The sequence below is a fragment of the Centropristis striata genome, chromosome 1, assembly GCF_030273125.1.
Source record: "Centropristis striata isolate RG_2023a ecotype Rhode Island chromosome 1, C.striata_1.0, whole genome shotgun sequence".
Taxonomy (NCBI): domain Eukaryota; kingdom Metazoa; phylum Chordata; class Actinopteri; order Perciformes; family Serranidae; genus Centropristis; species Centropristis striata.
In genome coordinates this window covers 27,387,202-27,403,748 of record NC_081517.1, presented here as the reverse complement: position 1 = coordinate 27,403,748, position 16,547 = coordinate 27,387,202, and the positions used below count along the sequence as shown (strand labels likewise).

Sequence of the window (16,547 nt, the reverse complement as noted above, 5' to 3'; positions counted from 1 at the left end):
AAAAAACAAGACATAAACAGAGGGAGAGACAGACAGGATAACACAGGGTAGGGGAAACTTTTGCGAATATTCTGAGGGTATGGCCATGGCCATAACATTAAGTGAATAAAACACAAATATTTGGAAATATGCTGACCTGAACCTACGTCGTAAATCTGCACTGTGAGCTGTATTATAGGACAAGAGCTGAACAGCCAAAGAGAACTAGCTAGATGTCTGAAACAGCAACTAGCACAGCACATCTCCAATTTAAACCAACTTGACTTTCTCTTTATCTCTTCTTCTCAAACTTAAACCCTCTTTTTTTCTTTCTTTCATTCCCCTCTCACCATGTTCCCCCATCTCTGTCAACAAACCTCCCCACCCCCCTCCTAAGTCGTTGCATACATTTGTAACACACATACACACACACCTTGCTACAGGGTGAGCCTTTCACAACACAAATCTCGATTGCTTTTTCACACGGTCGGTGGAGGAGTGAGAGGCTTAAGGAGGGAGAGATAGACAGGATAAAGACAGTGAGAGAGAGAGAGATGAGAAAAAGAGCTTAATCCCAGATTGATGGCTGCTAATAAAGTTTGATTATTACTGACAAGGCACTCTGGGTTTCTAATTGACACTTGTAATAGCCTGGGAGACCAGACGTGGAAGAAAGGGGAGAGGGAGAGAGAGAGACTTTTCTTTGGGCTCAGCAGTGTTGGCATGGCAGCACATCAGAGTCCAAATCACAAAATAAAAGGAAACATGGAGTTGAACAAGATGAACAAAAGAAAAAGTGCCACTGTTGGTAATTTAGGAACTTTGGCGGTAGATTTATCAACTTTTAAAATCTTGCTGCAAGTGCACGAGCAGTCAAACTTGTGACTCAAGTCATTTGGTGTAAATCTCAAGTAAGTACCAAGTAATTTTTCTGGTGGGAAAGTAAAAACATAAACATAATTATTTAACTGATAACAGCCATTTAATGTGACATTAAATGGTGCATGAAAATTCAAAAATGCAATGCAGTTTTATTTTGAGATTTAGATACATGGAGGATGAAAACACATCTATCTTTTACATGAACATATTCATGTAAAAGTGGCCTAAAGCCTAGTATTTTCATGTGTTTCTTCCTGCAGTGAGGACCAGATGAAATGTCATTTTGTGGCACTAAAACAGTGTGTCTTGAGGGTACCAAAGAAGGACCTTTCCTTGTGGCCTCATGTTCTAGGAGACATTTCATTTGAATGTTTTTTGTCACATCAAGCATCTCACCCAGTGCACATAAATATTCCAAAGAGAACTGATTTCCCTTCAAATTTTTAAGGAGGAATTTGTTTGAAAGTATTTGTACATATTTTTCCCTTCAACACAAAGTCAGTTCTCCCCCTCTTTTTACTCTTTGTCTATCATGTTTGATGTCTATGTATTGTGCTTTTCATAACACACACTTTAAACAATGTTCACTATGTGTAAATAGAATGGAAATGCGTCTCCTTCAGTTAAAAGGTAATTTCTCTTTGACAGAAAGTTGCCGACTAAAATGAAACTTCTTTAATGTTCCTTCAGAATGAATACTTCTTTGTCACACTCCTCATTTCTCTTCAAAGGATATTTCATGTCCCCAAGGCAAAAATCAGAAAGGGAAATGTAATTTAAAGTGAAAGTTATAATTTCTTAAGTTTTACAGGGACTTTACGAACTCCAATCACAAGGCACTGCTGTCTGACTTTGGTTGGTTGACTTTTATTTGTAACATTTCACCTCTGGGTTCCCAGCTTGCAATTCATCTTCACTGTGGCAGTTGGGTATCTACTCACACACTGTGTATTTTGCTTCCATAGATTAAAAGCAATCTATGGAACAATCTGCAATGTTTTCATAGTGTTACCTCTGCCAGTGAGGTTATGTTTGTTTGTTAGTATATTTGTGTGTTTGCAGGATAACGGAAAAACTACTGGTCTGATTGTCATTCAACGTGGTGGCAGGGTGTAGCATGAGCCAAGGAACAACCCATAACATTTTGGAGCAGATCCGAGTCATGGGGCGGATACACAAATTATTTTTCACTTTCATTAACATTGCAAGATAGGACATGGCATTGGCAGAGGGCACACTCCAAGTGCCCTTCTAGTTTATAGTCTGTATTCTTGGTATTAATAGCTGATGTAAAGTCATTTTGCATAATCAACTCATGAAAACTCATTTATCTACATCAGGGGTGTCAAACTCATTTTAGTTCAAGGGCCACATACAGCCTAGGTAGTTGTCAAGTGGGCCGGACCAATAAAATCATAGAAGAATTACCTATAAATAACAATAAATCCATGTTTTGTTTTAGTGCAAATAAGTACAAGTACATTAGAAAAAAAATGTTTTCTTTTATTTATATTTAATGAATATACAATACCAGTCAAAAGTATGGACACAACTTCTAATTCAATGGTTTTTCTTTCTTTTTATTATATTTTCTATAAGGAAAATTTATATTTAAAAAAATCTGAACTATGATGGAAAAAGTAAGGAATTATATAGTAAACAAAAAAGTGTTAAACAAACCAGAACGTGTTTTAGATTTTAGATTATTATTATTATTAAAAGTAGCCACCTTTTCTCAAACACATTAAGAAGGCAAGAAATTCCACAAATTACTTTTGACAAGGTACACGCGTTAATTGAAAACCATCCAGGTGAGCAGCTAACAGAAGAGAATAACAGAAGTGTGCAAAGCTGTCATCAAAACAAAGGGTAGATACTAAAAATCTTCTAAAATATCTAAAATATACATTATCGGTTTGTTTAATACTTGTTTTACTACGTAATTCCATATGAATTCTTTAGTTTTGATGTCTTCGGTATTAATCTACAATGTTGAAAGTAGAAAATAAATTAAAACCATTGAATGAGAAGGTGTGTCCAACGTTTGACTGGTAACGTATGTTTTACAAAACATATAAACAAGCTCAAATGTGCAATCTGCTTCTTTTTATCATTTAAAATTGTGTGCATGACAACTGATCACAACTGATTATACACAGGCAGAAAACTTTAACTCACAGGTATTTGGAACTGAAAAATATAGTATTGCACCTTGATGATGAAATCAACTTATCAACATCTAGGAATTATTATCACTCCATTTTCACATGTGCTTTTTCTACGCTGACTAAAACAGTGCCCCCTAGTGGATAATTACTGAATTGTAGTTATTAGAAAATATAGTGCCCGTCTTTTACACATTTTTTTTTACCTGGAGCCGGATTGAACTCCCCCGGGGCCGGACGTCTGACTCCCCTGATCTACATGCTCCTAATGATTACATATCATTTACATATCATGTTAGTGGTCCCAATATCAGTACCGATGATGCAATTGTGCTACAGCAAAACACTTGTAGATGCCTGAGTTTAGAGTTCCAATCCCTCTATGGCCGTTCAAGATAATCCTTTGTGCACCAATGCTTCTGTAAGGAGCTTTGGAAAAAAACATCTACCACATGGCCTGTTTATATACCTTGAATGTTGCTCTCCTATAAATCTTAACCCGGTGGCCCTTTCTCTCTCCTTCCCGCTTCCTCAGGTTCAGAAATGGTCGAGGCTCAGTGTCAGAGGTTTGAGGTGAGGAGTACAGATGGAGAGAGAGTTCTGTTCTCCGCAGACGAAGAGGAGATCAGCATCGGCACGGAGAAATTGAGAGTCACAGGTAAACACATAAAATACCACACATATATATACTATATTACTATATACTATATACTATAGGGTGGTTTCGGGTAATGTGGGACACTTAAGGTTTGGCTGGTTTATTTCCTGCTTAAAGTAAATATAGTCATCAAAACCTTTACTATTGGTCTACCATGGGTGTCATGTGACTGAAATTAAATAAAATATTTTTAAATCTAGAAAAATATAACAATGTGTCCCACATTACCCGAATTCACCCTACTATATACCATACTATGTACTATAAATACACACTTGTATTTTGGGTTTCTACTAGAACATGTTTACATGCTTTAATAATCAAAAAATACATCATTCTTATACTGTCTGTCTGAATATACCTGTATTCACTCTCTGTCTGAGACGCTTTTGTCTCTTTAAGACCCCTTCTGAAAACGTCCAGTCTGCTCTTATTGGTCAGTGTCTCCTGGTCTGCCACATCTGTGCTTTCTGCGTCTCTGCACCATCATTGCAGCTGGGGAATAACAGTAACTGCACTGTGGCAGCACTTTCTACGTATAAATAGTATAGTTGTGACTTTACAACCTTGCAGAAGTCCTGATGGCTCATTTAAAGGCACCATTTCTGAATAGGGGCTATATTGAGCATTTTGATATTTTTACAGTAATTCTGTAGGACCTAATATAGAACATTTTAATTTTTTCTGTGGAGTTTTTCACCACTAGTAATGCTGCGGTGCCATTTTTCAACAGGAAGGTCCCTGTTATGTTTATCCCCTTCACACACATGTAGACGTTCTTGCTTGCACGTGTGCACAAGTGATGCAATACACAGTCCTGTCAGTGGTTCACTCTACTCCACTGATCTTAAGGTGATGGTTAGATGCCCAGACATGCGGCAATATGTCAGCAAAGGCCGGGAAGAAGATGACACTAAACCTGGATGTAAACAATTCTTGATTTTAAAAAAATGTATAAGGAAGGAAATACATTAACACAATAGTAAGAGCTTAAGGATACACTCAGTGTATTTTGGTTAGTAGCACTCAATGTAAACAAAGCTGTTGCTTGTTTACAAGAAAACTCCACATGGCACCTTTAATATTAGATATCTTTAATGGAGGCAATTTTCATATCCTCTAAATTTTTTGGAGCCAAGATTAATAAATTAGGATTTCCATAATGCAGAGTGAGACAGGTTTGTTGTCTGACACCCAGAATGTTCTTCTGAACTGGAATTTACTGTGTCCAGATATCTGACATATTATCATAATAACGACATCATCATGACTTGTTGCTGTCTGAAATGTAATTAAAAGGGCAGTATCAATCATATCCGTGTAAAACAGTGCATCATGGTAAAGCTATAACTTAATGTAATTCATTCCACATACTAGATCATAGAGGTCACAGTTCTGACCAGCTCCCACACTCGTTTTCCGTATTCATGAGGAACTGATTGGAATTTTTCTATGATTCATGAAGACACAGCTACAGCAGTGGATGAACTCTTGGCTCTGACTAATTTGTGTAACAAGGTTACTTGAGGACGCTCACAGCTTACAGTACATACACACACTGTATGCTGTTAAACTGAGTGCTCTTGATGAGTGCAGCCAAACAAGACTTGGGTCAGCAAGCAGAACCGTTTTTGCTGAACTGAAAAGAAAAGGTTAGAACAAGAAAGAGAGAGAGATACAGTAGGAAAAGAAAGGAAAAAAAGAGACGGAGATCTGAGCGGAGCCAGGTGAGTATATTTGAGGAAAGAAGAGGCAAAGCAATTTAACTAAAATGAAAAGTCAAACTAAGAAGTGTGAGAGGAAAATTGGTATTTGGTGCACTACAGTATCTGTTTTTCTCTCATTTACTCATTCTGTCTCATAAAATGTGAGTGTGAAAATCAATAGGAAGTGTTTTTATATGTGTGCGGAATGCTTATTGCTTCCATGTTAAAATATGTCAGTAATGCTCTCGGTTTATTTTCCAGAAGCACACAAAATATACATTTGTAAGCACACACATTATACTTTCAAGGTTAACGCCAAAAATACAAAACACACACACACACACACACACACACAGGCCTTCATAATTGGAGAGATGTGTCCATTAGAGGCACTCCGAAAAAATGTTGTCATCATTTATTATTTGATGGAGGTCCGAGATAAAAAAATGAACTCAAACAATGCTAATGTGAGCACATCCATTCAGCTCATGCTCTTAGGTCCACTGTTTATTTATGTATCATTTAAATTTATAGGTAGGTGCTTTTATTTTATTTATTTAGAGGTAACGTGAAAAAAGTCTTCTTTTTCAGTGCTTGTGCACACATTTTGGTATCTGAAGTGCTCGTCAACCAACAAACTGTGAAATAAGACAACCCAGTCTGATTTTTGTGGGCTGTGTAGATCTGAAACATGTGATTTAACAAGCCATTCCTATTTTACTCCATGAAGGCTCATTAGAGTATATCTGAGTGTACCAACCCACAGCTTGAGAACTTCCTCTTAAAGTGACTGGCCTTGTTTTCGAGAGGGGCTAAAAGAGAGCATTTCAAACAGAGGATGAATACATGTATATTCAGATGCACAGTATGAGAAAAATAATGTGTTTTTTTTTTTTTTTTAAATTAAAGCATGAAAACACAAACACAAAATAACAGTATGAACCTAAAATTGAGCAAGGCATGTCCTCTTTTAGATGAACAATGTTTTCACACATTGCTGCCCTCTGCAGTGGCGAGAGGTGTACAGGACAGACTGCATAGCTAATGTGGAAGGTTTCATATAAGCCTGTTGTTTATGAGAATCAGCCAATGTAAGCCAGTGCCATGGCAGCTAGTGAGGTGTGATTCTAGTGGGCTTACGCTTGATTTCCATTTGTGAAAATATAAACCCAGTGTGACTCGTATTGGTTCCAATGTACTGGCTCGGCTTTGAAAACACTTCATGGGTACTGTGGACCAGGACAGGTGCCACCCAAAAGGCTATGACAAGCTCGTAAACATTTCATGTACACAGCAGTATGCTCCAGAGTCTGTCTCAGAAAATGTTAAATATAGAAGTGATACCAAAAGTAACACAGTCAGAGGCTGGAACAAACCTGGCCTGTGGTTGACAAAGTGAGAAACATCATTGTACAGAGTAGCAATCTCACATAGCAACACACAAACCTTTACTGCCATCCCCAGCATAGTTGAGAAATTCTTTTTTCTTGTTTCCTTCTGTTGGCAGTTGCACAGACTCACATTTGTGGAGTGTTCAGTGGGCCTTGGAATACACCTCTGAAAACTATGTTTTAACTGAAGAAGCAATGGGCTTCCCTCCAACTTTTCATCCTTTGGAGGTGGAATTGCACCTTTATGGAGACGTGCTCATCCTCCTTCCTGAATATCCTTGAAATATACTTGGCATGTACTGCTTCACTTTCATACAACCATACAAGTTTTGTTGTCAGTGGGCCTGCCAATGGGCAATGTTGCCTTGTGCAGTATTAAATTTGTAGCAGTGCAGATTTTCCAAAATGGTTTCCATGGTCTCAGCAGGAGCCATGACCAGCACTCCCCCCAAGCATCTGTTCAGGGCTGCAGGCTAAAGCAGAGGTGCTTGCTTCACATGGGGGGGTTAAACACTGCATTATATCAGAGCCAAACCTTTTACCAACAATTATGCTCATACTGCAGGCAACCATTCTGCATTAGTACAATGCGGTTGGTGGCTAATGTTATGCTACCAACAAAATACTGAACAGAATGAGCAAAAAAAAATGATGATTGGGGTGTGACTACTTTATTCAACTTTGTTAAGGTTAGGAGAAAGATGAATTACTTTTTTTTGGATGGGTGGATTACTAAATAGGCCTACTGGACAAGGTGCCTGGGCCCTCCCTGGCCTTCACCTTCAAAATGTCACTCAGAGAAACACACTGACATCCTGGAAACACTGTCATATTTGAATGGCACATAGAAGCACCACCTCATGCATTTTAAGTGTCTGTCTCAGCTCCAAGAATAGAGGTGTGATGCAATAGTGTGCAGGCTTTCACACAAAAGATAGATGTGTTTTAATTTCCTTCCTTTCATCCACTCTTACCCTCTCTATAGGGAACGAAGGCGTGGTGTTCAGCCATTCTGTTGAGACATCACATGTAAGGGCAGAACCCTTCCAGGACCTAAAGTAAGTACTCTAAATTATTTTTCGGAGTATGCATGGGTGTGCATATGTATGTGTGTGTGTCAGACATGCAGTCTGGCACATCGTCTCACTTTACAAGTTCCCCTTGTTGTTAATATTTTAGTCGTAGTAGAATATTTATGAAGTGTGTTCTTGTGAATAATGACTAAGATAGTAACACCACAAATAACAATTTTGGGGGAAAATCTGTTATTTAAAAAATTTAAGCTGCTGAGTTTGCCAGTCCTGTGGTACTCTCGTGACTTATAATCAGCTCACTGCAGAGAGAGGTGAGCTGGTGATTGGCAGCCTGACAGCTCTAACAGAGGAAACAGAAGTCCTCAGGGCTGCAGTGTACAAGGGTCAGGCTGTTAGCAAGTGGAGGCTTCCACTGATACATGCACTGCAACACATGTAGTGCACAGTGTATGCTCAGTTTCTCCTATTTACTAGTAATAATAATAATAATAATACATTTTATTTGTAATGCACTTTACATTACAGGAAATCTCAAAGTGCTACAGGTTAAAAACATAACAGTCTAATTATAAAAAGGAAAAAAAAAAGGGGGGGAAAAACAGCTAAAAACAGAAAACATACGTACATAATCTAAAAACCATCTAGATGGGAGGAACCAATGGTTTTTCTAAAAAGGAATGTTTTTAGTCCTTTTTTAAAAGTCTCTATGGACTGTGGTGCCCTCAAGGTGTCAGGAAGGGCGTTCCACAGCCGTGGGGCAGCAGCACAGAAAGCCCTGTCTCCCATGGTGCTGAGTCTGGTTCTTGGTGTGTGGAGCCGGTTTGAGTGGGTGGAGCGGAGAGAGCGTGTTGCGTTTTGCGGGGTGAGTAGTTCTTTGAGATATGAGGGGGCATTTCCGTAGATGCATTGGTGAGTGAGGAGGGAAACCTTATATTCAATCCGGGTGGAAACGGGGAGCCAATGAAGTGAGTGGAGAATGGGGGTGATATGATCATATTTCCGCACTCTCATCAGGATCCTAGCTGCAGAGTTCTGGATGTATTGGAGTCTCTGCAGACTCTTGCTAGGGATCCCGATGAGAAGTGCATTGCAGTAATCCAATCTGGAGGAGATGAAGGCGTGGACCAGCTTTTCGGCATCTGGGAGGGAGAGGATGGGGCGGAGTCTGGCAATGTTGCGAAGGTGGAAAAAGGCGGTCTTGCAGAGGTGATTGATGTGTGATTCAAAGGTGAGTTGAGGGTCCATTTTTACCCCCAGGTTGGTAACTGAGGAGGAGGAGAGGGGAATGTTGTGGCCAGAGAAGGTAATGCTTGTTATGAATGATGACTTGGTCTGATGAGGAGTGCCGATCATAATGGCTTCTGTTTTTGAGCTGTTGAGTTGGAGGAAGTTGTGCTCCATCCACGCCTTTATCTCCTCCAGACAGGTGGTGAGTTTTGATGGGGATGATGATGACGATGAAGGTGGGGCTGCAGCTGTGGCTTTGACATAGAGCTGTGTGTCATCGGCATAACAGTGAAAAGAAATTCCGTGGCGGCTGATGACTTGTCCAAGGGGGATGAGGTAGAGGATGAAGAGGAGGGGGCCAAGGACTGACCCCTGGGGGACCCCGCAGGTGACTGTGTGTGGTTTGGATATGGATTTACCAAGGGAGATGTATTCTGTCCGGTTTGTGAGGTATGACTTGAACCAGGTGAGGGCAGTGTCAGTGAGTCCAATAATGAGGTGAAGCCGGTTTAACAGAATATCATGCTCAACTGTATCAAATGCAGCGGATAGGTCGAGAAGAATGAGGAGGGAGGGAGAACCGGCATCAGATGTCATCAGGAGGTCATTTGTGACTCTGACGAGGGCTGTCTCTGTGCTGTGGGCAGGACGGAAACCAGACTGAAGTTTATCATAGAGGTTGTTGTGTTTGAGGTGGTCCTGAAGGTGGATGGCTACTGCTTTCTCAAGTATTTTTGACAGAAATGGGAGATTGGAAATGGGCCTGTAGTTTGATAGGACATCCGGATTTAGTGCAGGTTTTTTTAGGAGTGGTCTGATTATAGCGTTTTTTAAGACAGGGGGGATGTGACCAGTTTGGAGGGAGTGGTTGATGACAGAGGTGATCAGGGGACCTAAGTCAGCAGAATGTGTTTTTACCAGGGAGGTAGGGAGAGGGTCCAGGGCACAGGTGGATGGTTTCATTTTCCTGATGATGTCTTGTACCTCTTCCAGGGTGATTTCAGGAAAACAGTTTGGATGGGGGTGGGAGATGACAGGAGTTGGAGAGGCAGTTTGGGTGGAAGGACCAGTGAGGGCAGAGCGAATTTGTGCAATTTTTGATTTAAAGAAGGTCATGAAATTATTGCACTGTTCTTCTGTGGGGGTTGTCTGAGCGGGAGATTGGGGTTTGAGGAGATGGTTTACAGTGGAGAAGAGCTGCTTGGAGTTTCCAGGACTGTTTCTGATGGCATTGGAATAGAAGTGTGACCAAGCGTCTTTTAAAGTTTTTGCATAGGCTTTTTGGTGCTCCCGGTACATTTGTCTGTGTACAGTGAGGCCAGAGGCCTTGTAGCGCCGCTCAAGAGCTCGCCCTGCTGTCTTCATCTTCCGCAGCTCACCTGTGAACCAGGGTGCTGAGTGGGTGAAAGTGACTGTTCGGATTTTGGTAGGGGCGTGGAGGTCCAGGAGACTGCTCAGTTTGCTGTTGTAATAGTCCACGGCTTCATCAGGTGAAAAGAATGTAGTTGAGAGATGCTGCAGATCTGCTGTGAAGAGTTCAGTGTTTATGTTTTTTATATTTCTGAAACTGATTTGGCGTTTTGGTTTGATGAGGCAAGATGAAAAAGGCAGCTCCATGTAGATGGCCTTATGATCAGACACACCCAGATCATAAACCTGCAGGTTGGTGAGATGGGCAGAGTTGGTGATGACAAGGTCCAGAGTGTGCCCTTTGGTGTGTGTAGGGACATCTACAAGCTGCCTTAGATTGAAACAGTGCAATAGCTGAAGGAATTCAGCTGCAGAGCGGCAAGAGGGGGTGTTGATGTGGATGTTCATGTCTCCCAAAATGATGACATCAGCAGAGGATGTGCAGAAAGTTGAAAGAATATTTGACAGCTCTGGAATAAAGGAGGAGTTTGGTTTTGGTGGTCGGTAGATGAGAAGAACCTGCATTGGAGAGGGATGTTTACATTTAAAAGCAAGGCATTCAAATGAAGTCAGCTCAGGTAGGGGCAACAGGGATATATCCAGATGGTCACGATGGATGACTGACAGGCCGCCACCACGACCTGTGCTGCGAGCTTTCTGGAGGTAGCTGTAGCCCTGGGGACAGGTCTCATTCAGACTGGTGAAAGTATCCAGTTGGTGCCAGGTCTCTGTAATGCACATAAAATTCAGACCTTTTTCCAGGATGTGGTCATGCAGGAGGCAAGATTTGCTTGTGACAGATTGGGCATTAAACAGTTCCATTTTGATGCTTGATGAGGCAACAAATCTCTTTACCGGCCGTAGTAGACTGGAGTCTATTCCACGTTTTACATCCTGCTTTCTGGAGGGTGTTGCCATGGAGACGCCCAAGCTACTTCTCCGGTAAGAGCCAGCGCGCTGATGACGCGTTTGAGGAGCGCCAGTGCGTGTGGCTGACCAGAGAGCCGGGATGACATGAGCCGAGGAGACAAACTTTCTGCGGGAGCTTCTGTGAGTGTAGCGGGGTCGGCGAAGAAGTCCAAGTTGTTTTATAGTTGAGATGCATGATGGAGGTGTGGTGATGTTGCTGAGATTCATCAGTTGGTTGACGGAGTAGCTCAACATAGTGATGCCGGCGACAGGCGTCAAGGCTAGCCGGTTGTTGCTAGCGGCGTAGCTACCAAGACCTCCAGCACCGAGCGGTAGCAGCGGTGAGCAGATCCCAGGCAGCACAGGTGGATATCTCGTGGTCGCTGTAGCAATGACGGGCGAATCCACGGAGCTTCTGAGCAACAGGTAGGCAACCACTAGACTTGACAGAATCAGAACTGTATCTAACAACTTTACCAAAGGGTCCACTGATCCGTGACCACGGATAGTTGGGCGACGAGATTGTTTGTTTGAACAAATCATTTATATTGATTGGCATTTAGAATACAGCGAAGAAAATACAGATACGGTTTGGAGAAGCGGCAAACAGACAACGCCAGCGTCCTCTCCCAATGTCACATCGAGTAGAGTTTATTACCTTTTTAACTGTACTTGACCTTTTTGAATCAGCTATTTCAAACTGACGTGAGCTGATGTGGACAGTGTCTTGTCAAGATGATAACTGATGCAGCATGAAACAGAAATGTGCACACATGCAGGCTCAGCTCAGTCTGATCTGAAGTTGCTTACAATAACAGCTCAGACTGCTGCTTCCCCTGTAACTGCATTAGGATGGACCACATCAGCTAAATGTATATATATCTTCTCCTCTTCCCCTCTCCTGAAGTGTGGTTTTAGTGTCTTGGTGTGCACATGTGGGGTTCCTTCATTACTAATGTCTCAGCTTTATTCTGGCATTGTCACACAGGATTTAGATGAAGTGGCTTTCGGCCAGGGAGGAAAACACAAACAGAGAAGGGAGAAAGAAAAAGAGAGCAATGTGGAGAAAGGAAGTTAAAGAAGTGATTGGGGAAAACCAAGATGCATGGAATGTTCTGCACAAGGGAAACAAGTGAAGAGGGGAGGAAGAGATATAATTGACTGAATAGAGGGAGAGGAAGCAGCACAGGGCTAGGGGTGATGAAGAGGACAATCAAAAGATAGACATAAAAAGAAGACAGAGGGCAGAGGAGGGTGACAGAGGGAAAGAGTTCAGGAGGAGGGGATGAAAGTTAGTGTAGAAGAGTAGATTAAATCGAACTGGCTCCTGCGAGGAGATTGAGTCGTAGCAGCACCACATAATGGAACACAGCAAAAAATATGAAGGTATTCAGGGTGTGCAAAATAGCCACAGTTCCTTTCTTTTGTGGAAAAAGCTGGAGAATATATTGAACCAAAGTAAAGGACTACTTGTCAACTAAAAAGGTTGCGTGATTTATGTGTTTTTTAAAAAGCTGAGAATTTGTCGAGACACTGTTCGGGTAGGCTGACGACACCACATGACATGCCGGCCATTATGACTTTTTAAATGTGAGGAATTTCAACACAATGCAGGCTGCTTGATACTCCTCTTAAGCATTTCATTTCTTTATTCAATCATGCATTTAATCAGCTTTCATCAAGCTTGGCAGCCTCACCATCAATGGCTTATCCCTCTCTAAAACATTTACAGGCACCTTAATAGAGTTCCTGTTGAAGCTAATATTCTTTTTCACTTTATTGCACTGAGTAAATTGCCTGCTCAAGTTGATGCTGAATTTGAGCTCCCTCAAGTGGTTGTTTTACTAAGTTAGCATTGCCTGAACCAAAGCCCCCCCCCCCCCCATCTGCGCCATTCTTTTAGTTTGGATGTGTTCACTCTGTGTTAAACCTCATTCCCTATGTTTTGTATGTGAGTCAACTAGGGGAAGGAAAGTAAGACCCACTTCCTTTACACACCCATGTTAAACAATTGGGCAGCTATAGTTTTGGTTTATAGTTCTGGTGCATTTTTTCTGTGAGCTGCAAGCAAAACACACTGGTATTCTCATGCAGAAAGTATAAAAGGATATATTAGCTAGAATATAGGTGCATCTCAATACATTGGAATATGATGGAAAAGTTCATTTCCAGTAGTTCAAGTCAAATAGCCCCAACCAAGTATTGAGTGCATATAGAATGACAAACTTTTCAGAGGCCAACATTTCCATGTTAAACATCATTTTTAAAATTGGTCTTTTGTAACATTTTTTTTTTTGAGACACTGAATTTTAGGTCTTCAGTACATGTACGCCATAATTATCATAATTAGAAGAAATTTAAGCCATAAAAAGTTTCATTCTGTGTGTAATGGATCTATATTATGTGTTATTTCCACTTTTTTAATTTGAAAACTTTGAACTGACATGAATAAGCTTTCTATGATGTTCTAATTTATTGAGATGCACCTGTAGAGATGTCATGGCATCATATCACATCATATCATTGAGATCCAATGCATGCACATTCAAATCTGGTTTGCACTTGCCAAACAGCCCAGCTGGTGATGCATGATCCTCCAACATGGATCTATATAATGTGTTATTTCCACTTTTTGAATTTAATTACTGACATAAATAAACTTTTATATATTATATTATAATATATATTTATTATATTCTAATTTATTGAGATGCACCTGCATAACATAAATTATCTGTTTCTGATATATAATATAATATCCATCCCCTCCATCCTCCACACGTCATTAAACATAAACGTACTGTTCGAGATTGTAAAAAAGGCTTCAATTTCGTTTAATTTAGGCTACAAACCCACTGACCTAGGTTTAGGGCAAAAACTCTTTTAATGCGTTGTAATAGACCGTTTAAACAGTAAATAAATGTACGTAATGCCAGAAGTGAAGTAGTTATAAGTGTGATGTGACATAGTTACGTAAAAACGTGATCAAGTAAAGTGAATCGCATTGTTTACTTTTGTTTTCACATGGGACACAAACCCCATTCTGCTGAATTTGCCTTCAGGAAGGGTTGAAAGGGTGGTGTATGGGTCGAACAGACCCCGGACTTTAAACCTTTAAACTTTGCATTGCCATCATTCATAATTGTTGCGGCGACTGAAGGACGGGGGAACACAGTCCAACCCCCAAATCTACCGGGCCCGTCCGCTTCGCATCGCGTCATCGCTAGAAATACGCGGCCATTATAGTCAATGTATCAACCTCCGCCAGCTCCGTAGTGCCCAGTTTCAGATGCATCCCTCACACGTCTTGACATGGCCAATCGTGAATTACACTCGACGCGAATATCATGCGTCAAGCTGGACAGAGAGAGGATCGTTCTGACAGAAAGTCAGACAGAAATCTCCAGAACGAAGCAGCCGTTTTTCAAAATAAAACACCATGAGCAGACTCCGGGTCCTTTTCACGTCACTAGATCAACATTACATCACAACCTGTGGCACCAGGCCAGAAGTCAGTTGGAGGCAGGTCACAAGGAGAGATGGACGACGAGATTCATTACGGAAGTGGAAACATTTAACTACGAAGCCTACTTCCCCATGGTAGAGGAGCAAATATCGACGATAACGATCAAATCAGCAAGTAAACACTGTCGTATGATAGGTAAACAATGTGGCGCATGCAAGACGCACTCCCAGTTGTGTTGACGCCGTGTGGAGGAAGGACCAAATACGAGACGCTCACGCAACGCGCCGTGGACGGGCCTGGTGGATTTTTTGTGTTAAGCGTAAATATGGGTGGTATTTTGGTGCCTGACGTTTTTTGAGGGGAGACCAGTCTCTGTAATGAGTCCCCGGGACCCACAGATAGTCATTTGAATGAGTCACAGTGAAACTGAGTGGGTTCCAGTAGGGCTCTAGTCTAACTTTGTCCACCACTCCACTGGAATAGCCTGGGAAAATATTTTTTTCGCCCCAGAGTGGATGTAAGCAATCTGACAATTAAAATCGTATTTCTTTACTGTCATCTAGTGACAGAGACAGATGATAAGATTAGCTCTAGGTGTCATTCAGAAAGAGGAAAAGAGCAGAGTTGCTTCTTGACTGGCTCAGAGTTATGTGATTCTGATGTGAACCTCCAGGCTCCTGCTCACACGACAATTGACACATCATGACGCCTCCGCCTTCAGTGTGAACCTGGCTTAAGAAGAGCCTCAGTTGCTAAGTCATCCTACACACGATTTCCAAATCCAGGGTTTGAATCCAGCGTGGGACATTTGTCAAACTTCTTTATTCTCTCTCTTTCCCCAGTATTCCCCTTTCTGTCTCACTGTATAATTTTTAGCAATAACCTTCCAAAAAAAAAAAGAAAAATGTGTCAGACATAAAATAGATTTAGAAGCAAAGAGAAATGGAAATAATTTAACACAGAGGTATGAGATGGATTGACAGAGAGAGACAAAAGGATGGTTGAAAGCACAGCAAAATGGGTAGTAGAGGAACTAAAGCTCCATACATGCTGAGGGATCAAAGGAGAGGAGAGAGAAGCATTCTGAGCAGTGGGTGAACTAGAAGGAGTTAGATTAGTTGAAGGGAATGGAGTGATAGAGGGAGGTGTATTATGTGGGGATGGAGAGAGACAGAGAGGAGGAGGAGTGAGAACATTGGGTCAATGGACGGGTCAGTGCAGATAAGCAAGGCGTTGAAACCTGCGGAGAAGGTGAGGAAAGAAAAAAAGAAGCAATCCAGTGACTGTTGTAATAAACATATGGGCTGTTTTTTTTTTTGTTGTTTTTTTTTATTATCAGTTTTACGTCTGGCAGGCAGGTACATAAACAATATTGTTGTGAAAAAGCACTCAGTGCATCAGTTTTGCCTGGCTTGCCTATAATCATCATCTAGCTTTAACAGCAAAAATATCTGGATATAGAAAAAACATATTATATGCATTTACACAAATTACCCACATGACATGCAAACATCTAGAAACACATGCATAAATATATAATAAAGAAATACACCCGCTGGCCACTTTATTAACGAGCAAGTGTACCTAATAAAATGGCCGTGTGGTCTTCATCTGCTTCAAGGTTGGACGTGTTGTGTGTTCAGAGATGGTCTTCTGCATACCTTGGTTGTAACGAGTGATTATTTGAGTTAATGTTTCCTTTCGATCATCCTGAACCAGT

At 41.2% G+C, this 16,547-nt stretch overlaps 1 protein-coding gene across 1 annotated transcript in view; it reads left to right on the top strand.

Annotated features, from left to right (window-relative positions):
* Window positions 1-16,547, top strand: part of LOC131974643 (zeta-sarcoglycan) — a 390,877-nt gene that overhangs the window by 322,656 nt on the left and 51,674 nt on the right. Inside the window, exons 5-6 of the mRNA XM_059337047.1 lie at window positions 3,562-3,684; window positions 7,767-7,839. Of these exons, the coding sequence (XP_059193030.1) occupies window positions 3,562-3,684; window positions 7,767-7,839 (196 nt within the window). The remainder of the gene's footprint in view (window positions 1-3,561; window positions 3,685-7,766; window positions 7,840-16,547) is intronic.